At 41.3% G+C, this 21,938-nt stretch overlaps 1 protein-coding gene across 1 annotated transcript in view; it reads left to right on the plus strand.

The window, feature by feature from the left end:
- ABCB7 (ATP binding cassette subfamily B member 7) overlaps positions 1–21,938 on the plus strand; it is a 103,529-nt gene that overhangs the window by 63,784 nt on the left and 17,807 nt on the right. The window contains exons 7-13 of the mRNA XM_054996548.1: positions 821–909; positions 996–1,083; positions 2,966–3,140; positions 3,857–4,014; positions 4,522–4,685; positions 4,818–4,947; positions 5,353–5,524. Of these exons, the coding sequence (XP_054852523.1) occupies positions 821–909; positions 996–1,083; positions 2,966–3,140; positions 3,857–4,014; positions 4,522–4,685; positions 4,818–4,947; positions 5,353–5,524 (976 nt within the window). The remainder of the gene's footprint in view (positions 1–820; positions 910–995; positions 1,084–2,965; positions 3,141–3,856; positions 4,015–4,521; positions 4,686–4,817; positions 4,948–5,352; positions 5,525–21,938) is intronic.

The raw sequence follows: 21,938 nt of genomic DNA on the forward strand, positions 1-21,938 counted from the left end.
ACATCCTACAGGCATAGTGTTCAGTTTATCCACCTGGAAGTGTATTGCTAGACATATGTCCCATGAGTCTGACTGACCCACTCCAGGACCACAGGAGAATGGAAGATTTGTATTCACTTACTGTGAAGCTTCCTTTCTCAGTGGTCCGGGAGTGGGTCAGTCCAAAACCCACCCGAGATTACCAAAAATAGATGTTAAAACAGGTTCTGGGTTGATGTATATAGTTAACATGTTGGTTGTTGAGTTGTGCATGTTGCAGTAAGAACATAAGCAAGTGGCAAGATGATACTCAGATTTCAGCAGCCAAGACCATGGAAAACGTAGGCTTGGAAAAGAACTGGAGATCCAGGGAAGAGCCCCTCCTATCTGGCATTGTTAAGTCAACCGACCCTGCGCAAGAGGGAGGAGCTACTTCCCATGAGTCTGACTGTCCCACTTCCGGACCACTAAGAAAGGAAGCTTCACGGTAAGTGAATACAAATCTTCCATTTTATTAAATTGCTGATTATATATACATATGTTTCTTCCTTAACCCTGTTGGAGCTGTTGTGTATAATATTTTCTCTTTTTTCACTCTAGTTTTGTTGTTTTTCTGCTAGTGATGCTTTTCAGATCTTTCTAATCCATGCTTAGGATATATGTTTGTGCGTTGTTTCTCTGCTGCTATCTATAGTTGTGTTATCTTTTTATGATGGGCCTTTTCTGTTTTATTACATTTTATTAATTTGTTGGAAACTGCCTCAGGTAATTTTAGCACAGCAAGTGGCATACAAATGTTTCAAGTAAATAAATTATTACATTATCCTTTCTCCCCTTCCAGTATTATAAATGTGGAACACATTTTGCAGTAGTAAGCCTGGGCACACTGGGAGCATACGCAGTGTATACAATAGGAGTTACACAGTGGAGGTAAGGAACTTCTCGTAACTGAGACAGTTTTATTGATTTGTGAGGCTGCTATAAGAATAGTCTTAGGTAAACCTTTTGTTTTGCAGGACTAAATTTAGGATAGAAATGAACAAAGCAGATAACGATGCAGGAAACGCTGCAATTGACTCTCTGCTGAACTATGAAACTGTGAAGGTGGGTTATTAATATCTTAACGTCATTCATTCTCTCTGCTGTGTATTTTCTAAATATGACCTTGTATTTGCTCTTGTATGTTTAACAACGGTTGGTAATATTGACCTCAACTTCAGTTGCCTTCTAGAATGTTCATATGTTTTAGCTTTCAGTGTTTGCTTCATTTATGGTACCCCCTTCAAGATATTTTCTCACTAGGAAAATATGATTGAAAGGCCTAAATTTGTTGTTCAGATGTGCTTTTTATTTCCCACTAATATGGAGGAAAAGATTTCTCTGTTATGTCTCTTGAATTGTTTTTCAAATCATGTGCAGTATGAAGGGGGAAAGACCCAGCCCTGAATAAATTATGTAACCAAAAGGTTGAGAAAAACAAACCAAAAGAACAAAATGCAAAAGCTAATACCGAAAGTGAAAAACTGATCCAGTTTTAAAACAGAACAATAAAATCATAAAATTGAAACAATGGCTATATATATAGCACTTAAGAATGGCACCTTCCTTTTGTGTAGTACAAGTAACGAACAGGGTAAGAACAATACACACAAGGATGTCACATCCAGATCGCTTTCAAATGACCATACCCAACATTCTAATCACCAGACTTACACATTTTGGCCTTTAAAGCCTTCTTCAGTGGTCATTGATGAATTGCTACACAGTAATTATTTATTACATAAAGTAAAATGGACCTGACGAAAATGAATTTTTAAAAATGTTATATGCTGTCATGAAATGGGTTGATATCAATCTCAACTGTATAGTTAAGATCCATTACCCAGGCACACTTAAGTTATGTAAAAAGAGAATGATGTTATTTCTGATCTGCTGTGTAGACATGATTTGCTCTGATCAAACCTAGAAAAGTACACAGGCTATTGGAAATAACATTGTTCCCTTTTTCCATAATGTAAGTGTGCCTGAGTAATTTGAAAGTGATCTATATATGACATCTTTGTGTGTATTGTTCTTATTCTGTTCATTATTTCTACTGTACTAGGGAAAGGTGCCATACGTATAGATACTGTTTCAATTCTATGATTGTATTGTTCTATGTTCTATTTAAAAATTGTAACAATTTTTCACTTTTTGTATTACCTTTTGTATTTGGTTTTTGCATTTGTAAATGTTATACTCCAAAATGGATACTGAAATTTGGAGATGCCAGAACTCAAGAGAACAAGAGATCACTGTGGATTGAAAATGTCTATACCCCTTGAAAAGCCTGTAAGTTCTACCATCAATAAATGTCAGTTTAAGTCCTTAAAACTACCTGTTCCTGCTATTTGTTGAACTAATCTTAACTAGAGATGGGCATGAACTGGAAAAAACCTGAACCGTGTGGTTCATGGTTCATTGCGTTTCACGAACCACGAACTTTCACGAACCTGCCCCAGCTTGCCGAACCAGTCTCTGGTATCTGCAAAAAAACTTTCTTTGTCCTTCCTGTTACTCATTTCCTTATACCATCTTTTTGTTCTTCTCCTTGTTCCAAAATATTGCATAATATTGCACCTGCACAGAAATGCATCTTTTGATATGGTGCACATATGCAGATGCAGTAGTGTGATTTTAATAATACTGATTGCTGTTATTCTGCAAGCTGCTTCAGGAACTAATTATCAGGCTAATCAAGTAAGGGGCATAAATGTCAAAATATATTGAAGGAGTTGTAATGGAGGGGCTGTCAGCCTCCAGAAGTAGGAAAGTTAGCAAGGAATGCAGTGCATCCGGTATAGCATGTCAGATTCTGATGGTGGGCTGGTCCAAGAATAAACTGGTAGTGTTGCTCCGTAAAGCGTGCAGCTAGTTAAGTACTGAAGCATGATTTGCCTAGTGCATTAGGACTATGCCTCCTAATTGTGTTTTCACTACTTGGCAGTATTTTAATAATGAAAAATATGAAGCCCAGCGCTATGATGGGTTTTTGAAGACCTATGAAAACGCCTCATTGAAGACTACCTCTACACTCGCGCTGCTTAATTTTGGACAGAGTGCTATATTCAGTGTTGGTTTAACAGCTATCATGGTGCTGGCCAGCCAAGGAATAGTTGCAGGTAAGCAAAGTCTGATATTTTATTTATGTGTAGGTAAAAATATGAGGCATAAATATAAGCACTAAAATTTGTAATGGTAGTGCATTCAATGAATGTTTTTAGTTTTACTTTTCCAAATAATTTCTGCCCACCACTGTTGAGATGGCTCTTTAAATTCATTTCTGTTCATGTTCCATATTTGATTTTTTTAAGCAATATGATCAGTATACCACTGGGATTCTCAAATGAAGATTGTGGAGCAGAATCTGCCTTGCAGAAGCTTCATGGGTGGGTTCCCTGGTTGATGATTAGCATTTGTGCTGGGGCAGCAGGTATGCTGCTTTTTAAGTGGGGTCCACTTTTTGACCGTTGGTGGAAATCAATCACTTCTTCTCAAGCAAAGAATTCTGTTTTTAACTATATGGAAACTGTCCCAGTAGAGAAAGAGTGAAGTATCCACATACTTCCATGATAGTTCCCTGATCCAGTAGCATGTTGTGCCCCTTATTTCCTATTATCTCTTTTTTAATATCTATAATGTGGTTCATTACTACCTAAAATGCTATTGTAAACTGACTTTGGTTTTAATACGTGAATGCAGACTTCAGTTGTAAGTTCAACTATAATTTGTGTCAAAGTTGTCGCAGCTTGAGTCTAAAAACAAAAGTAACTAAAAAAGATTGCTGGATCTTAACAAAGAAGGTGTATTCCAATTGCCCATTTTCTTTGTTTTTAAGGTAACCTAACTGTTGGAGATCTAGTAATGGTGAATGGATTATTGTTTCAGCTTTCTTTACCTCTTAATTTCTTGGGAACGGTGTACAGAGAGACAAGGCAAGCACTCATAGACATGAACACCTTGTTCACGCTACTTAACATAGACACAAAAATTAAAGTGAGTATTAATGTTTCTTAAAACCTTGCCAAATGTGTTAGAATGAATGGGGTCACCTTATGGCAATGTTCATGTTTCATTTGAGAATTAATTTCCTTCCTAGAAAGAGTGTTGTGTAAGGAATTTCTGTTCAGTGCAAGATTCGTTACTGCAGTAGTTTTATTTAATCTTGTATCCATCTTGGAAAGAACTTTCTGAAAAGTAACACTTTATTTGTAATTGGTGTATGTGTAGGCTCTAAGCAATGAAATCTATTGTTTTAATTAATGATGCAGAATTTATTGTGCAAAATGCTGCCTAAAAGCTGACTTTTACAGCAGAAATCCTTAAGCTTTGGGGAAAGAGGAGAGATACCTGTGTGGCTGAAATTGCTAGTTTTCTATTAATTCCTTCAGGCTAAAGCATTTGCCTGTTACTTATTATGAATTAGATGAATTGTTTAGCTTGTTAAGCTCTATGAAAAATGCCTTCTGGGCAGTGTGTAAAGTAGCACTCTTCTTTTAATAGGATAAAGAGCTGGCTCCACCCCTGCAGATCACTCCACAGACTGCTACCATCGCCTTTGATAACGTGCATTTTGAATACCTTGAGGGGCAGAAAGTTCTCAATGGCGTATCTTTTGAAGTCCCTGCAGGAAGGAAAGTGGCCATTGTAGGAGGCAGTGGGTCAGGGTGGGTAAACAGATGTGCAAAATTCTGCATCATTGATTTTTAAAAAATAATTCAATAGTAATTAAATGGTTGTTTTTTCTGTAAAAGAATGCTAAACAAGTTACCTGATTCAAATTTGTGTTTGTTTCTTAGGAAAAGCACAATAGTAAGATTATTATTTCGCTTCTATGAACCACAGAAGGGAGAGATCTATGTTGCTGGCCAGAACATCCAAAACATCAACTTGGAAAGCCTGAGGAAGGCATTAGGAGTTGTGCCGCAGGTACTATGCTCCATATATCTTGGAAGGAATTGTCCATTGTAAAATCCGATGCTGTAGCTAGCTGTGTAGAACTTGCATGGTTTGGCAGTGTAGTAGTATGTAAATATGAATTAAACTGTTCCTGTGATAGTCTTCTAGATATTCACTGATGCGTCTTTAATCGTTTTTATTTATGCCAAAATAACACAGCCACTACTACCCATCCTTCTGCCTTTCCCACTTGCTTGAAGTACAATTGTTTATGCGGAGTCTGTAACCTCTCATTAAAATGTTCTGGAAACATTCTTGCCTAAATGGGCTTAGTAAAAGATTTGAGAATATTTTCTGTTGAATTTGTAGAAGTCCTCTGAAGTGTCTGTTTTGTGTTGAAAAGGTAAGGTATTTTTCTGCTTGCCTGTGCCCTAGGATCCTGTTCTCTTCCACAATTCCATCTTCTACAACATCGTGTATGGCAATATCAATGCCTCTGCAGAAGATGTCTATGCCGTGGCTAAGCTGGCAGGGATCCATGATGCTATTCTGAGAATGCCCAATGGGTACAGCACGCAAGTGGGAGAGCGGGGCCTGAAGCTATCAGGTGAGTTAATAAATGTGCATTGCACCTTCAGGTTTTTGCTCTTCCTGCCTGGCCTCAGACTTGGTGCTCAGTTTGTATCATATCCCAGCTGTCGGTAATGAGACTGCACGTAATTGCTGTCGGGCAGCCTTGAAATTCCAGCAGGTATCCACAACCAGTTTAGAAGACCAGAAGAACAGCCGTGACCCTTCTCTCTTCCTCCCCTTTCTTGTAATCTAGTGGGTACTGCAGTAATCCCCAAAGCAACGCTTTTTGGCTGGAATTGAAATAATTAATGGCTGCTTTGCAGATTTAAAGGTATTATAGGTTTAGGCCAAGCTCTTTCATGATGCATCAAAGTATAAATGGTTAATAGTCAGCTTTTCTGTGACAAACAGCTTGAGTTAGCAGACCATATTGGAAATGACGTAATGGGAAGTTTAGAAGTGTTTTTACTATCCTAGGAATATATTGCTTGGCTGGATGCAAATGTGACCGTTTTAATGGCAAAAGTGGACTGAAGGAGGAGCATGGGGTGGCATTGGGCTGTGAGGAAGGAACATTTTCCCTGTTGCTTTTTCTGTCCTTTAACTGTGAGTGGCCTGTTAGCTTTCATCATCCATGTTCCACCTTGAAGAGAAATATTAATTTGTCTTAGTGTAGGATTCTTTGGTAGTGAAACCTAAATCTGTTGGTGGAAAAGCGATGATCCAATATTGGCAAAATGCTTTCATGTGCATAAGTGGGATAGCATGTTCTGGGTTTTGGAAGCTTTTGATCTGTATTGGAAGGTAGGGCAAGGAAGAAATTAGGCTGTATATTTTTGTAATTCTTGTAATTTATGTCCCACCACATGGCTGGAGGACTGATGGGTGCACCTTGGACCAGCGGGCAATCCAAGCAGCAGTACTGGGCTGGGGGCACTGCAGAGCTATCCACTTCTGGTGCCCTGGCATCTTCTGCCTTCTGGCAGCCTAGGCAGTCAACCTGTAACTGTTTTCACCTGGCATGGTGGTGTTGTTGCAGTTGCAGCCAAATGGATCCTCCAGTCATAAGAAATGAATGTTTCATTTTTTTCACGTAATTTTTATTCTTATAGTGCTGCTGATTCATCGCCTTTCGCCATAAAATAGTAATTTAATTGAAACTCAATTATTGGTTAAGCTAAATCAAAATTTTCTTTTAATTTTGAAATTTGGCAGATTTTTAAAACGGTTCCAAGTTCTTGCTGTTTTGCTTTGAGTTTGTCTGCAATGGTGAGCTCCCCTCCATGCCTTGTACTTGGTATATCATCACTGGATTTGGAACAACTGGATTCCCTATGTTGGCAGAGCTGATTGTTTTGCTTTCCTCAAGTAAGCCAGATGCAGTGAGGAAACCAGAAGAAATTCATTTGGCACAAGGATGTTAAATTGGTATCGAGCACTGTGGGATTCAGACAGAAGCAAGCCTCTCCTCTCATCTTTCCTGACCGCTGCCACTGGGACTGCTACTCAAGAGGAATACCAGTGTGTCAAATTAGAGTTGTTGTGGAATAATTGGACCCCTGCACCTCACGTCACTGCGTGCTCCAAAGCGCTGAGATTTACTGTGCCTCCCTCAATCTGAGAACTCATTAGAGAGCCAGATCACAGGAGAGTTTGTCTGCCGGTCACGCGCTGATTGCCTTCTCAGCTATGGCTTCTTGCAGACTCCAAAGCCTGGGGGGGGGCCTGTCCCTTGGACGTGGTTTCCTGACCACTGGCCTCTCGGAGATGCAGTGATTTCCCAGTGTTTTAATAGGTCACTTATTGCAATGAAATACAATATCACTATAGGAATCAGAGTTGCCTCTAATGTGTAAAAGATATGTAAAATGGTTGGGAACATTTTTATTAGCAGGGGCTTTCCAGATATGATAACAGAAACCAGTAGAAATCTGAGAATTTACGTTTGTAACTAGAGGGAAGACCAATTTGATATAATACACATTGGGTGGATCCTACCAGTTTTTCTGCTAACAAAATAGGAAAGGGGGGGCATCTGTTGACCACTGAAGAGGCTGCACTGGGGATTGTTGAACCTATGTGGGCAAAAAGCCTCACAGGATGGACTTGCAGTGAGAAGGAAACTTTGGTGAGGCAAAGTAGAAAAGCTGAGAGGATCTACCCACTAAATGGAAGATAAGCATTTACTATGGCAAAAGTGTTTCTGATTTTAAAAACAAAGATCGCAACTGATGAGTAACTTACTTTGAACGTTGGTGCTTTTTAATTAAATTCTTGAATTTCAATTAAATTACAAGCACTAAGGAACAACAGTTTAATGAAGACAGAAATACTAAGTGCTATTGCAGCGCACTGTAAAAAGATCGATAAATTTTGTATGTATGTTATTGCATACTAACAATGACACAGGACTTCATAAATGTAGATTCATCAACATAGTATTAACATGGATTTTTACAAGCTCAGCGTTATGCTGGGTAGAATCCCATGGTCAGAAATACTCAAGGAGAAGGGAGTTCAAGATGGGTGGGAGTTTCTTAAAAGCAGGATATTGAAGGCACAATCAGAAACGATTCCGAGAAAGAAAAGTAGAAGGAACCTAAAAAAGCCAGGGTAGCTCCATAGACAGCTTTCTAAAGATCTGAGAATTTTAAAAGACACATTTAAGAAATGGAAGGAGGGCATACATAACCAAGGATGAATATAAACAAATTGCCAGTGCCTGTAGGGAGAGTGTTAGAAAGGCTGAAGATCAGTATGAGCTTAGGCTAGAGAGATGCAAAAGGGTTCTTTGACTATATGGTAGGCCATGCTGCGAAGAGAAGGCAGTGGGATTTTCACAAGTAATAAAAAAAGGGGCAGAACTCAGTTCCTACTTTGCCTTAGTCTTCTCTTTCCTGGAAAACTGTGCTCATCCTGGCAAAAAGAGAACACATGATGAAGAAAGAGAGCTGATATGTAAACATCTAGAGTTCTTTAAACAAAATCAAGTCCTCAGGGCCAGAGGAATTGCATCCTAGGGTACTAAAGGAACTTGTTGATGCAATTTAGAAGCCTCTGTCTATGATCTTGGAGAATTCTTTGAGAACAGATGAGGTGCCAGAAGATGGTGGGCAAATGTTGTTCCCATCTTCAAGAAGGGAAAAAAGGAGGAGCCAGGCAACACTGACCCATCAGCTTGACATCCATACCTGGAAAGGTTTTAGAACAAATCGTCAGTCAGTCCGTGAAGGTTTAATGGCTGTGATTATTAACAACCAACATGGGTTCCTCAAGAACAAGTTATGTTAGACTTTTTTGAAAGAGTTACTACTTTGTTGGACCAGGAGAATGCTGTGGACATAGAGTCTTTCTAGATGTGATGCCTGGGCACATGTTCATCAATCAAGCATCTTCTCTTCTGGAGCTTTTGCCCTAGCGAGGCCTGGTTAATTCAGTGTTTTAAGCAGTGAGGATGGCAGGGTAAAAGCTCTGGAAGGGGAGACAGTCCAGCACACCAAAGGCAGCTGTGAGAGAATCTGCCCTCTCTGGAGCAATCTCCGCTGACAGTATTTCAAAACTATGCTTCCCAGCTGACATTGCATCTCCTGACATATGAAGAACACTTGTCAAAAGTATTGTGTAGAGAGAGACTAATAGTTTATCTTGATTTTAGTAGAGCTTTTGGTAAGCTTCCTCATATTCTTGTTGACAAGTTGTAAAATGTGTTTTGGATCCTACTGTTGTTAGATGGATTTGTAACAGGTCAAATCCAAAGAGTGCAAGTAAATGGTTCCTCATCCTCTTGGAGAGGAGGAACAAGTGCAGTGCCTCAGGGATCTGTCCTGGGCTTTATGTCATTCCACATCTTTATAAATTACTTGGATGAAGGCATAGAGGGGATGCTCGTTAAATTTGCTGATGATACTAAACTGGGAGGAGTAACAAATACAGTAGAAGACAGGATCAAGATTCCAGATGATCATGACAGGCTGGAAAGCTGGGCTAAAACTGAATTTCAACAGAGGTAAATGTAAAGTTGTGCATTTAGGTAGGAAAAATCAAAAGCATAATTATAGGATGGGGGAGACTTGTCTTGGAACTAGTACTTATGAAAAGGATCTAGGGGCCTTAAGTAGATCATACACTGACCATGAGTCAGCTGTGTGATGCAGTTGGTAAAAAGGCAAATGCGCTGTATCAACAGAAGCATAGTGTCTGGACACATGAAGTGATAGTATTGCTTTACTCTGGTTAGATCTCACTTGGAGTACTATTTTCAGTTTTGGACACCACAGTTCAAGAAGGATGCTGACGAGCTGGAATGTGTCCAGAGGAGGGTAACAAAGATGGTGAGGACTGTGGAGACCCTGTGATGAAAGGTTAAGGTGCTGGATATGTTTAGCTTGGAGAGGAGACAGCTGGAGAGTGATATGATAGCCCTCTCCAAGTATTTGAATGGCTGTCTCATAGTGGATGGAGCAGGATTGTTTTCTGTTGCCCCAGAGGGTCAGAACCAAAGCAACAGATTAAAATTGAATGAAAAGAGTTTTTGGCTAAACATTAGGAGGAACTTCCTGACAGAGCAGGAACAGTGGAACAGGCTTCCTCAGGAGGTGGTAGGCTCTCCTTCTTTGGAAGTTTTTAAGCAGAGGTTAGATAGCCATCTGTTAGCAATGCTGATTGTGTGACTTAGGTTGTTTCCGCACGTCCTAACGTCGTGCAGCTCTCATGGAACAAGGGCATCTTCATGGCACAATTTCTGATGTCATCATGCCACGAAAATGGCGCGATGACATCAGAAATCGCACCATGAAGACACCCTCATTCTGTGAGTGTTGCGCAACTTTAGGACATGTGAAAACGATCTTAGTTTGAACAAGCAGATCATGAGAGGGAGAGCAGGAAGGGATGCGCTGATACTAGGCTCTTGTGGATTTGATTTAAATCACTGGTCAGTGATTTTCTGTGTAAAGGCTCATTCTTGCTATGCTAGTTGTTACAATTTTAATATTTACAACCCAGATGAAGCCTTCAGTTTTAGAGCAATAACTTCTCAGCTTAGTTTTACAGTTATATCAGAAAACTAATGATTGGTTATTTACTGCTTGAAATACATAATTATGAAATCATTACTAAATGAACTATCTCCAGTTTAATAGGTTCATCATTCATATTTTAACAACTTTTCTACTGTACTTTATTGGAAGAAGAAAAATAATCATTAACAATAACCATTTAAATTGTTTTATTTAACTAAATAACATTATATAGCATATGTATTCTTGTATTTGCTTAAACATTCATGTTTTTAACTGATGTGGGTAAACAAAAATATGCCCACAGTGGGTCTCTTTTATAGCCTGCTGCCATTGTAGGTTTTCTCTTCAAGAAAACAAGAGAGAAAATAAAGGCTATAGACTCACAAAGATCTCAAGACTACTGGAGTATTCTGCCCAAAAAGTTTCACATTCATCTGCGCTGCTTGCCTCTCCCTTCTCACACTTGGCTCTCTCTTTCTCATCCAAATCTATTCCTCCCCAAACAATCTTCTGTTCACTGAACTTCTTTAAACTTACCGCTTAAGAAGTAAGGGGCTGATTCTATGTACATAGATTTGCAGAGGAACAATACAATCAAGGTCTCTTTGTCAACAGTAAGCTTATTTTAAAACATTTTTGCTGTTTACAAGATGCATGTCATTTCTCAGGATACAAATACCAAGTTTTGAGAACTGCAAAACCAAGCGTCTGTGATGGTATCTTCTAGAAAGAAAAATTACCCAAATTAATTCACAGACACCTCTGGGAGAGCATGAAATTGAGGTTCTAATGAATGAATTAATGGGGTTCATTTACAAAAAATTTAAACATTGCATGAATATACATCATACTACATATTAAAAAATAATCATTTCATGATGAAAAACCTTTGAGCTATAATGTATTTTAAATAGAAAACTATCTTTAGATAGATTTTTCCTCAAAAAGAATGTTATCAAACAAAATTATTTTAAATTTAAAAAATCATTGATTTTTATCCACCCTGGTGGCCATTTCTTATATGCCCAAGGTGATGCAAATCACCACTTTGGGGACAGGAAAGAATTTTTCTCCAAACTAGATTGGCCAGGGATCCTGGAGTTTTTTTGTCCTCTGGGTGTAGAGCTGTGTGAGTTCGGGATTGAGGCGGGGGGTAAGATGGTGAAATTACTGTCTTATGCAGTCAGTTGGACCAGATCACCATTTGGATCCCTTCCAGTTCTATGTTTCTATGTGTATAGATGCAGATTTATAATTATTACAGGAATCTGGTATCCGTTCTGTTTTGAAACAAATTTTTTTGTTCAGGTAAATTCCAAGATGAAGGACAATAAAATTTCTGTTCATATTCCTATGAAACAGTGTTTCCCAAGCAGAGTGTCACAGAATGCTGGCATGCCGCAAGAAATCAGCCAAGGCTTCAATATTTCTGCAAAATAAAAATGCCCAAATATTATACTGAAAGTAAAACTTGTATTGACTTTGATGATGAACCTTATTTTGCTGTTTAATAGGAATGTGCACCCCCAAAAGATTTGGGTTTCCCACTTCGGGTTTACCCGGAATTACCAGAATCCCAAAGCAGCAAGCTGCTTCAGGATTCTGATTTTGGCTCGCTTTGGTATGCTCCGTAAATATTCAGAGCATACTGAAGTGAGGGGAAGCAAACCCCCCACTCCCCTGGGGCAAACCCACACACCCCACTTACCTGGCTGGCAGATAGAGGGTAAGCCGATCAGCTAGGCAGTGGCATGGTGCTGCTGTTATGGCGGCGGCAGCAGCCCTCACGAGGCTAGGATGGCCTGGGGCCGGTTCCTCTGCCGCTGCTCCACCACCTGCAGGGCCTGCAGCGGCCAGCTGGGTGGCGGGGAAGGCTGGAGCCGGCTCCTCTGCTGCCCGTGCCAGTTTTAACCTTTAAAGCCCTAAACGGATTGGGACCAGCATACCTGAGGGACTGTCTCTCCCCGTATGTGCCCCGGAGAGTGCTTCGTTCAGTGGGTAAGAACTTACTGGTGATCCCTAGCCCTAGGAAGGCTCGTTTGGCCTCGACCAGGGCCAGGGCCTTTTTGGTCCTGGCCCCAACCAGGTGGAACTCTCTGTCTGAGGATACTCAGGCTCACCAGGAGATCTTGTATCATTTTGGCAGGCCTGCAAGACAGAGATGTTCCACCAGGCTTACGGTTGAGGCCAGCGTCAGGGCCATCATTGAGCCTCCCACCGGTCTCCGGTATTCAAGTACAGCTCGTGTGTCTGTCTACCTCCTCTTTGTATGCTGGGGGCAGGAATGTGTAGCCAACTATATCAGGTTTTTGTATATATATATAATTTTAATTGCTGAATTTTATTGTAGAATCTGTTATGTAATTGTATTTTATGACTGTTGTACCCCGTCCTGAGCCCACTTGTGGGGAGGGAGGGTTAAACACCGAATAAACTAAACTAAACTCCTGCACCTCCACAGCGGCCAGCTGGGCGGTGGGAAAGGCCAGAGCCGGTTTCTCTGCTGCCCATGCCACCATCACAGCAGCCAGCTGGGTTGCGGGAAAGGCCAGAGCCAGCTCCTCCGCTGCCTGCGCTGCCTCCTCCCCCGCCGCAGCAGCCAGCAGGGCTGCAGGGAAGGCCTGGATCAGCTGCTGGGCGGGGATCTCCCTGTCAAACAGGTGATCTGTAGATTTAAATGCCTGTTTCCGTGCTGCTTCACAGCGGCACAGAAAGGGGCATTTAAACTCCCGCCGGCTGGATAAGCTGCTTGGCGGGGATCTCTCCACTAGACAGCTGATCTGTGGGTTCACATGTCCCTTTCCATTCTGCTTCGCTGCAGCACGGAAAGGGGCATTTAAACCCCCGCCAGCTGGATCAGCTGCTTGGCGGGGATCTCCTTGACCTGAAGCTTCCTGAAGCTTTGATTCGGAAATCCTGAATCATTGTGAATCGGGTCTGATTCTGGTACTTAGCCTGAATTGGAAACCCGAATTGCACACCCCTAGTGTTTCAGTAAACTTTATTTGATTTGATATTTTCATATTTGAAAAAAAGAGTAGATAATACAAAAAAGGAAAATGTTTCACTTTTTTGTTACAGTATAAGCTGATTTATACAAAGAACAACTCTTTACAAATAAATTTTCTTAACAAAAATTTAGGAGTAATTGAATTGCTCTCCTTGCCGTAAGCTGTTTTTGACCTATAAACATTTTCATAGGTGAGGGTCCCTCACGATTTGAAATATTAATTTGTGGGTTCATCCATGAGGAAAAAAAAGTTGAGAAATTGCTATGAATGAAAGCATCACTGCTTATTTCAATAACCTATTTGCATATGATGTGTATAGGGTTGCAAGGTCCTCTTACCTTCTCAGCAGGAAGGGGGAGACCTAGCTCTTGCCTCCGCCTTCCCTTCTTACTGTTTTTATTCCGCGCACAGCCTTACAGCTGCGCAATGACGGCACTTTGGGTGCCGTCATTGCGCAGGCACAATAGTGCTCTTACGCTTCTCAGCAGGCTGATTTGGACCTCAAATGAGCCCATTTGGGACCCAAATTGTCCTGCAGCAAAATGCAGGAGTGTTCTCGTGGCTGCATGATGACAACAGTGACGTCACACTGCCCCAAGAGCATGCCTGAGAGGCCCATTCCCGTGCCTTCCTCCCCCGCCGGCCAGGTAAGTGGAGGCGGGGGGAGGGTGAAAACAGGGGATCCCCCACCCCCTCTGGGGGAATGGGATCCCTAGCTGTATATATAGCACCTACTGTAAACAAATACTGTGAGTATTCCCTTTAAGGCAAGAAATGTCATGTCCATTGTTATAGTACTTAATTAGTGTATATGAAAATCTGATCCAGAGGAGTTAGCCATGAGAGTCTGTAGTTGCAAATGGTAAAGAGTCCAGTAATACCTTTAAGGCTTCAAACAACGAGGAAAGTGGTCTCAAACACAGCAAATTTACACGGAGGACCCCGTACAAAGACACAGTCCTAAGAGACCACTGTATATAAAGTATAAATTTAATATATCAGTGAAAGTGCAAAGTGCAAGAAAATCCCAATCAATATCAAAGCTGGTTGTTGGGGGTTTTCCGGGCTGTCTTGCCGTGGTCTTGGCATTGTAGTTCCTGACGTTTCGCCAGCAGCTGTGGCTGGCATCTTCAGAGGTGTAGCACCAAAAGACAGAGATCTCTCAGTGTCACAGTGTGGAAAAGATGTAGGTCATTTGTATCTACTCAGGAGGGGTGGGTTGGGTATTTCAAAGCTCTCTGACAAAAATTTAACCAATAGCAAGGACGAAAAAGGGGGGGGGGGTTGGGGGAAAAACCCCACAAACTCAACCCAAACAAGCAGGGGAACAAAATAGAGGGGTTAAGTAACAACCTAAATATATAGATATATATTAGAGAGTATTTATTATAGGTGTGCACCAATATAGATTAAAAACAAGTTTAAAACATAAGGCCTGAATGGCAGGCTACATATACATACTAAAACTTGCTAAAACATCTCAAAATACAGATGATGGTGCAGTGCAATGACCAACACAAATAGACCAAGGTACAGTAAAAACCGACCAAATGTGTTTCGGCCCTAAGGCCTTCCTCAGTGGTCAACTGTAAACAATTTATGATCAAACACACCCACACATATAGAAACCAATCATGCAATGCTCCCGGTGTTTTATCTAGAGCTGTAACAAAAGAAGAAGGGAGGAGGACAATTTTTAATATAAGTGCTAGAACTTTCTAGGTAAAATACTGGATCAGAATTTACCTCTAGTATTGTGTGATAAACAACAAGTATTGCAGCAGATCCAGGATTCACACACTGCTCTTCATTTATTGTTGCACTCTAAAGAAAAAATGTACCAAATTAGAAAATTATTCCCTAACATGTTCTTAATTGACCTCCCAGGTTCTCCAAACCCAATCACAAACCAACCTGAGGCTTGGTTTCCAATGTATAGGAGTGTGTTACATCAATCTGCAGTAAAGATAAACTGGCACTTTAACCCAAGAAAGTTCAGCTATATGCAAAGGTAGAAGGGTGATGCAATGTCTCCCATGTGATAAGAAGATACGCTTTCAAAGGAGGTGGAGGGGAGGGTGGGAAGGAAGGGAACACTGGAATGGCAAAGACACAACACATATTCAGTTAGGGCAGTAGTCCAAATCAAATCAAATCCATCTCAGACACAGCAAGTCCAGTCCACTTCTTCATTAAGTCCCCAAGGCATCAACATCTGGAGATGGTGAATCCAAAACACTTCTCATTTCTGCAGGAGTTTGTGAAGATGTATTCCATATAACTTCCACAACCCAAAATTGCAGCTACTTCTCTGTACGGCCAGCAGTGAGATAGTGGTTAACAAGTGGGGCATTCAGTTTCTTTATTCTGATACAGCTCTTATGCTCACAAATACGAACTTCAACAGGTCTAGTAGTCATACCTACACACAATAGGTTGCAAGGACACTGGATAACATAGATAACTCCCTTGGAATTGCAGGAATTAATTTCAAACGTCCCAGTGTTGGATGAATTATGAAAAGTTTTTTTAGGCACACACACAGCCACCACACCCAGCACAGTGTCGACAAGGAAAGAAACCTGTTGTCGCTCTCCTCCCACTTCCACAGCTGCTGCCCTTCACCTCTGGTAGTTTACTCTTGACTAATAATTCAAGAGGTTTTTTGCTCTTTTCGCTGTGAACAAGGGGGGATCTTTGCATCTGGGAATATTGGACAGAAGATGCCAATGTCTAGCTATGATGGCCTGAACTGGTTTGTACATACTATTGTATGTTAAAGGGATGACTTTCCTTTATTCCCGCACCCCCACGCAATTCTTTCCAACAACTAGTGGAGGTACACAGTCTATTTAGGAAGATAAAGCTGGCTGACTTTTTCAAAGACAACACAGAGACTAGGAACAGGGATTTTGAGGCTGAAAGTTTAAAACCTAGATCTACATTTAATCCATCTACTAAGAACCCTAGGATACTAGTCTTTCAGGAGTTAGTGTTAGATGGATTAAGTAAACTTGAAGAAAAGGATATACCAGTGTGGCATAACTTTGCATTGTCATTCCTTGTGGGCACTTTAACTCAGTTTTGCATTGTCATTTCTTGTAATCCACCAGTTAAAGTAGAAATATATATTTTGTGTACGGTCAGTTGGTCCTCACATTGGGAAATTAACCTTTGAAGGAATACCTTTGCCTGTTTAGAGGATCTTGTCATTGATGATGTGAGTATGAGAAAGACAGGATTTTAACTTCTGTAAAATAGCATTTATTTATATATGTAACTGTCTGGTGAAAATATATAAGAGCATTAGCAGGTATTTTATATTGTAGGCAGTAATGATGAGGCTTGAAAAAGCAGTGCGAAACGGGCTGTGATAAGGCTGCCGCATCCGTTGGCAACAGCCCGGGAGAGTGTTTTTGAACCTTAGCTCTCCTGGAGCGTGTCCTCCTGCCATCATGTGCCGGCGGGAGTTTGCCTGCAGAGAAAAGGAAAAGAAAAAAATGGATCATCATATGGTTATGTTGAAAGAACTGTGAAACTCACCAGCATTGTTTCTTCAGCGACAATTTATTGACAGTTACTGGGACATTGGCTGATTATGAACGCTGGTATTAGCGATTGGTTAAATTTTTGTCAGAGAGCTTTGAAATATTATTAAGAGCTTTGATATTGATTGGGATTTTCTTACACTTTGCACTTTCACTGATATATTAAATTTATACTTTATATACAGTGGTCTCTTAGGACTGTGTCTTTGTACGGAGTCCTCCGTGTAAATTTGCTATACCTTTAAGGCTAACCAACTTTATTGTAGCACAAGCTTTCGAGAACCACAGATACATGATGCATCTGACAAAGAGAACTGTGGTTCTCGAAAGCTTATGCTACAATAAAGTTGGTTAGTCTTATAGGTGCTATTAGACTCTTTACTATATAAATCTGGTTTCTCTTGCATTGCAAATACGATGAAATTATTTTGGCCGTGCAATTAATAATAACTCTAACCTTGGATAGTTTTATGTGTTTAGGAGTCTTTTTAAAAAATTTCATTGGGAATTGCAGGTGCATAACTGCAGAATTGCAGCCATGAGGATTTGAAGATGGAATGGAGGTGCAGGAAAACATTATATATGCAGTTGTGATACATTTGTTCCAGTTTAGGTGTAGAAACTACAATGCAATTATAAATATATTAAAAAGCTCATAGCCTTCCAAAATGATCTGGAGAGACCAATAAAGCAATTGTGGTATTTCCTGTAAAGTCGGCTTTCATCCATGACTGAATCACTCTACAGAAAGTACTCATTTTTTAAGAGTCTGTTTCTTGGATCTCCCGATCGTGGTTAGAGCAGAGAGGGAGTGTCCAGTGGGCTTGCATGCCGCCTCTTCTTCTTCCTGCACACATGCCTCTTCTTCCAAGTTTTGCTGTAAGCACATTGTAGGTAGAGGTGTGAAGGCCTGGGAAAAAGAATAATTTGAGGGAGGAACCCCCGAAGGCCTTTCTCCCCCCCCCCCAATTTTCCTGACAGAAATTTGCCTACCTCTCAAATGGTGAAAATTGAGGTACATGTGCTAGGGTTAGGATAGGGTGCAGCTACTTGCAACTCTCTTTGGGTTAGAGCCTCCAGAAGAGTTCACCGAGGGGATATTTCTCCACCTCCCCCAAGCAGCCTACTGTCTGGTAGTGGTATAAAATTTGGTATTCCCAAATAAAAGCATACCCAAATAATATCTTACTGAATTTGGGATGAATCTTTGGTTATATAACTATTTGGGTTATTCAAGAATCGCTACATCAGCCGATTTAAACTGGCCAGCTAGCTGGTTTCTCTCTGAGTCCCTTGTTTTTTCCTGGGCTTTTTTCCCCCAGGCAGTAGATGGGAGGGGGGAGTGAGGCAGGAGAGAGGCGAACTGAGTGAGTTGCTGAGGGAGCTCTAGTTGTCTGGCCAATCACAGGGATTCTTTAACAGAAGAACCTTTTTCAAATTCTTGCAAGAATGTAAAAGCAGGCATGGTTCAGAGCAAGCCCCATTTTGAGTGAGATTTCTAGAGGCTGTGTTGTGAGTGCTCTTTAGCCCCTGGCTGCTCTGGGAATCTGTCTGCCTTTTGGATTTACTACCTTTGGATTTGGGCTTTGGATGACTGTTGCTGCCTGCCTAGAGGACTCCAGACCTGAGGAACTGCTGCCTGCCTGAAGAACCACCTGAGGAACTTCAGCCTAGTTTGAGAATCGTAGACTTGTTTTTTTCCTGTTTGGGGAGGTGAGGGGTTGACGTGTTGAGTTGGGGAGGGGGAGGGTAAGCGTGGGGAAAGAGGCATGTTTTCTTAGGTTTTCTTTTCAAAGTGTATTTAATAAATGCTTTACTGTTGTGGGTGCTTTTGTTTGTTTTCTGGTGGCGTTTGTTGCTTGCTATTGTGGTGGGGGTGGCTTTTGGGTTTTAAAAAGTTGGTTTAAAAGAGTTGCTTACTATTCAGTGTTGCTGTTCTTGTTGGGAGAAGATTGCTTTTTCTTGTTGGTTAAAGAGTTGCTTGCTGTTCATTATTAAAATTTTATTAAGAATTGCTTGCAGGTCTGGGGTGAGGGCAGCTTGCTTTCTACCTGTATTAAAGAGGTGTTAAGAGTTCTGCATTGCAGTTGTTTATTGTTTTTGCTTGTAGTGGACTTTTGGGGTGCTCTCCTGTTGGGCGGTTATGCATTTCTGTTGGTAGATGAACTTTTCATAAGGGTTTTCAGCTTAGGGACCAACAGAGAACAGGTCATCCTCCTATGCTTTAAAAATAGGTTAAATGGCAGGAAGCAGAGAGTGGGAACAGAAGGGTCAGTAGTGACACTAGGGCTATTTGATTTGTTCATTAATGATCTGGAAATGAGGGTGAGCAGTGAAGTGGCCAAGTTTGCTGATGACATTAAATTATTCAGGTTGATGAAAACCAAGGCCAACTGTGAAAGCATTTCAGGAGGATCTCTTTTGAGTGAGAGAGTGGGCAACCATGTGGCCAGGTGATGCACATTAGAACAACCCCACCACCACCACCACGAACACCACCACTTCTGGTATATGCTAATGGGATCTGAACTTCCTGAGTCAGCATGAAAGAGACCTTGAGGTCCTACGGAGAGCACAAGGGAAGTGTCAACTCAGTGTGCTGCAGCAGTGAAGAAAGCAAACTCTGTGCTGGGGATTATTAGGAAAGGGATTGAAAATAGAACAGCCATTATTGTAATGTCCCTGTAAAGATCTGTGGTGTGGCCTCATTTGGAATGTTGTGTGTAGTTCTGATCACTATATCTCAGAAAGGACATTGCAGATCTGGAGAAAGTGGGAAAAAAGAGCTGGAGAAAGAGCCGGTGTGATGCCATGGTTAGAGCGCTCGACTAGGATCCGGGCGGCCCAGGTTTGCACCCCCACTCTGCCATGCAAGCTCACTAGGTGACTTTGGGCCAGTCATAACTTCTCGACCTAACCTACCTTTCAGCGTTGTTGTGAGAATAAAATGGAGGAATGATATGAGGTGTTTTGGGTCCCCATTGGTGACAAAGGTGGATTATAATAAAAGTAAATAAATAAGTACAGAGGAAAGCAACCAAGATGATTGGGGGTTGGAGCCTATGAGGAGAAGCTGAAAAGTCTGGGACTTTCTAGAGGTTTAGAAAAGAGATGACTAAGGAAGGATGTGATAGAGGTTATAAAATTATGCACTGAGAAGACTAGGAATTGAAGGCACCCCCTGAAGGTGATGGACAAAAGATTCAGATTGGACAAAAGGAAATATTTCTTTATTCTGCAAGTGATTGAATAGGGAATTCACTGCCAGAGTATGTAGTGATGGCTACAAGCATAGATGGCTTTAAAAAGGGACTTGATACTCTGGGCTTCCCTTGGGTCTGACTTGGAAACTGCAGTGGGTCCAAAATGCTGCTGCGCGTGTCCTGACTGGAACTTCATATCAGTCCCACCTTGCAGCAGATACACTGGCTCCCTGTGGAATTCCAGATCAGATTCAAGATTTTGGTCTTGACCTATAAAGCTCTGAGCGGAATGGGACCAGCATACCTATGGGACTGCCTCTCACTGTATGTACCCCAGAGAGCACTTACATCTATGGATAAACACTTGCTGGTGGTCCGCAGACCCAGGGAGGCTCGATTGGCCTCAACCAGAGCCAGAGCCTTTTCAGTCCTGGCTCCCACCTGATAGAACTCTCTGTCTGCTGATACACGGTCCTGCCAAGACCTTCTATCTTTTCAGCGGGCCTACAAGACAGATGTTCCACCAGGCATATGGTCGAGGCCACTCCTATGTTGCCTGGTGAACCTCCCTTCCAGTCTCCTGTCAAGACGGGGCCATAATGTCATCATGACCAAACTTGAGCCTGCCCCTCCATCCCTCTTCCCTCCCTCCCCCCACCTTGATAACTGCACTCTGTAATTTTATGAATGTATGTTGATTTTAAATTGTATTTTATGCTTGATGTAATCCACCCTGAGCCCATTTGCAAGGAGGGCAGGATATAAATTGAATAAAACATAAACAAACATAAACATTCAGGGAAGATAGGTCTATCGACAGCCGTGGTGACTAAAGGGAGCCACCGCCATTAGAGGCAGAAAACCTCTGAATGCTGGTGAATGGCGTTAACTCCGAGGAAAGTCTCTGGCCTCTATGCCAGTCCTCCAGTGCTACTGGTTGAGACAGGATGCTGGACTGGATAGACCACTGGTCTGATCCAGCAGGGCTCTTTTTTATATAACCTTACATTTGTACCCAGTCAAAATTTGTTTATAGAAATTTTTGTGTCATCTTTCTGCCCAATCAGGGTCCCCAGGGTGGCTAAACATTAAAGCATGATAAAAACATACAATAAAAGCAAAAACTAAACTATATAGAACAGCGATTAAACCATAGGAAGGGAAGGAGGGATAATTGAAGGAACAAATGAAATTGATGTGTAACCATTGCACACTTGTCTTTCCCTATAAGTATGCATGGCAAAGAAGCCATAGCCAATCACAACTTTGCAGTGAACGTTGAATATGTATGCACATTTAAAGGTAGCACCGGTACATGGCTGCCCTAAGCATGCATAATTCCCTCTCCACTGATTTTTTATCCTATGTTGTATGAGAAAGTGTGTTCTGTGTAGGAATTTTTGTCATGTCTTAAGTGGTCCTCAGGCATTGGTATTCAATATACTTCGTTCCAGTAGATGCAAAGTCCATCTCTCTTTTTTGTTTGCTTGTTTTTGTTTTCTGTAGTAAGTGATGTGGGGACGAGAGGGTTCCCTTTCAAAAAGGCTGTGCCTTTGCGGATCATTGCATACCTTTCCAAATACTGGCAGCAGCAAACACAACCCACTTCAGACTAGGCTTCTAGAGGGAGAGAGAGTGAATCAGAAATCGTATTATGGGTGAATA

This window comes from Eublepharis macularius, chromosome 13 (genome assembly GCF_028583425.1).
Source record: "Eublepharis macularius isolate TG4126 chromosome 13, MPM_Emac_v1.0, whole genome shotgun sequence".
Classification (NCBI taxonomy): domain Eukaryota; kingdom Metazoa; phylum Chordata; class Lepidosauria; order Squamata; family Eublepharidae; genus Eublepharis; species Eublepharis macularius.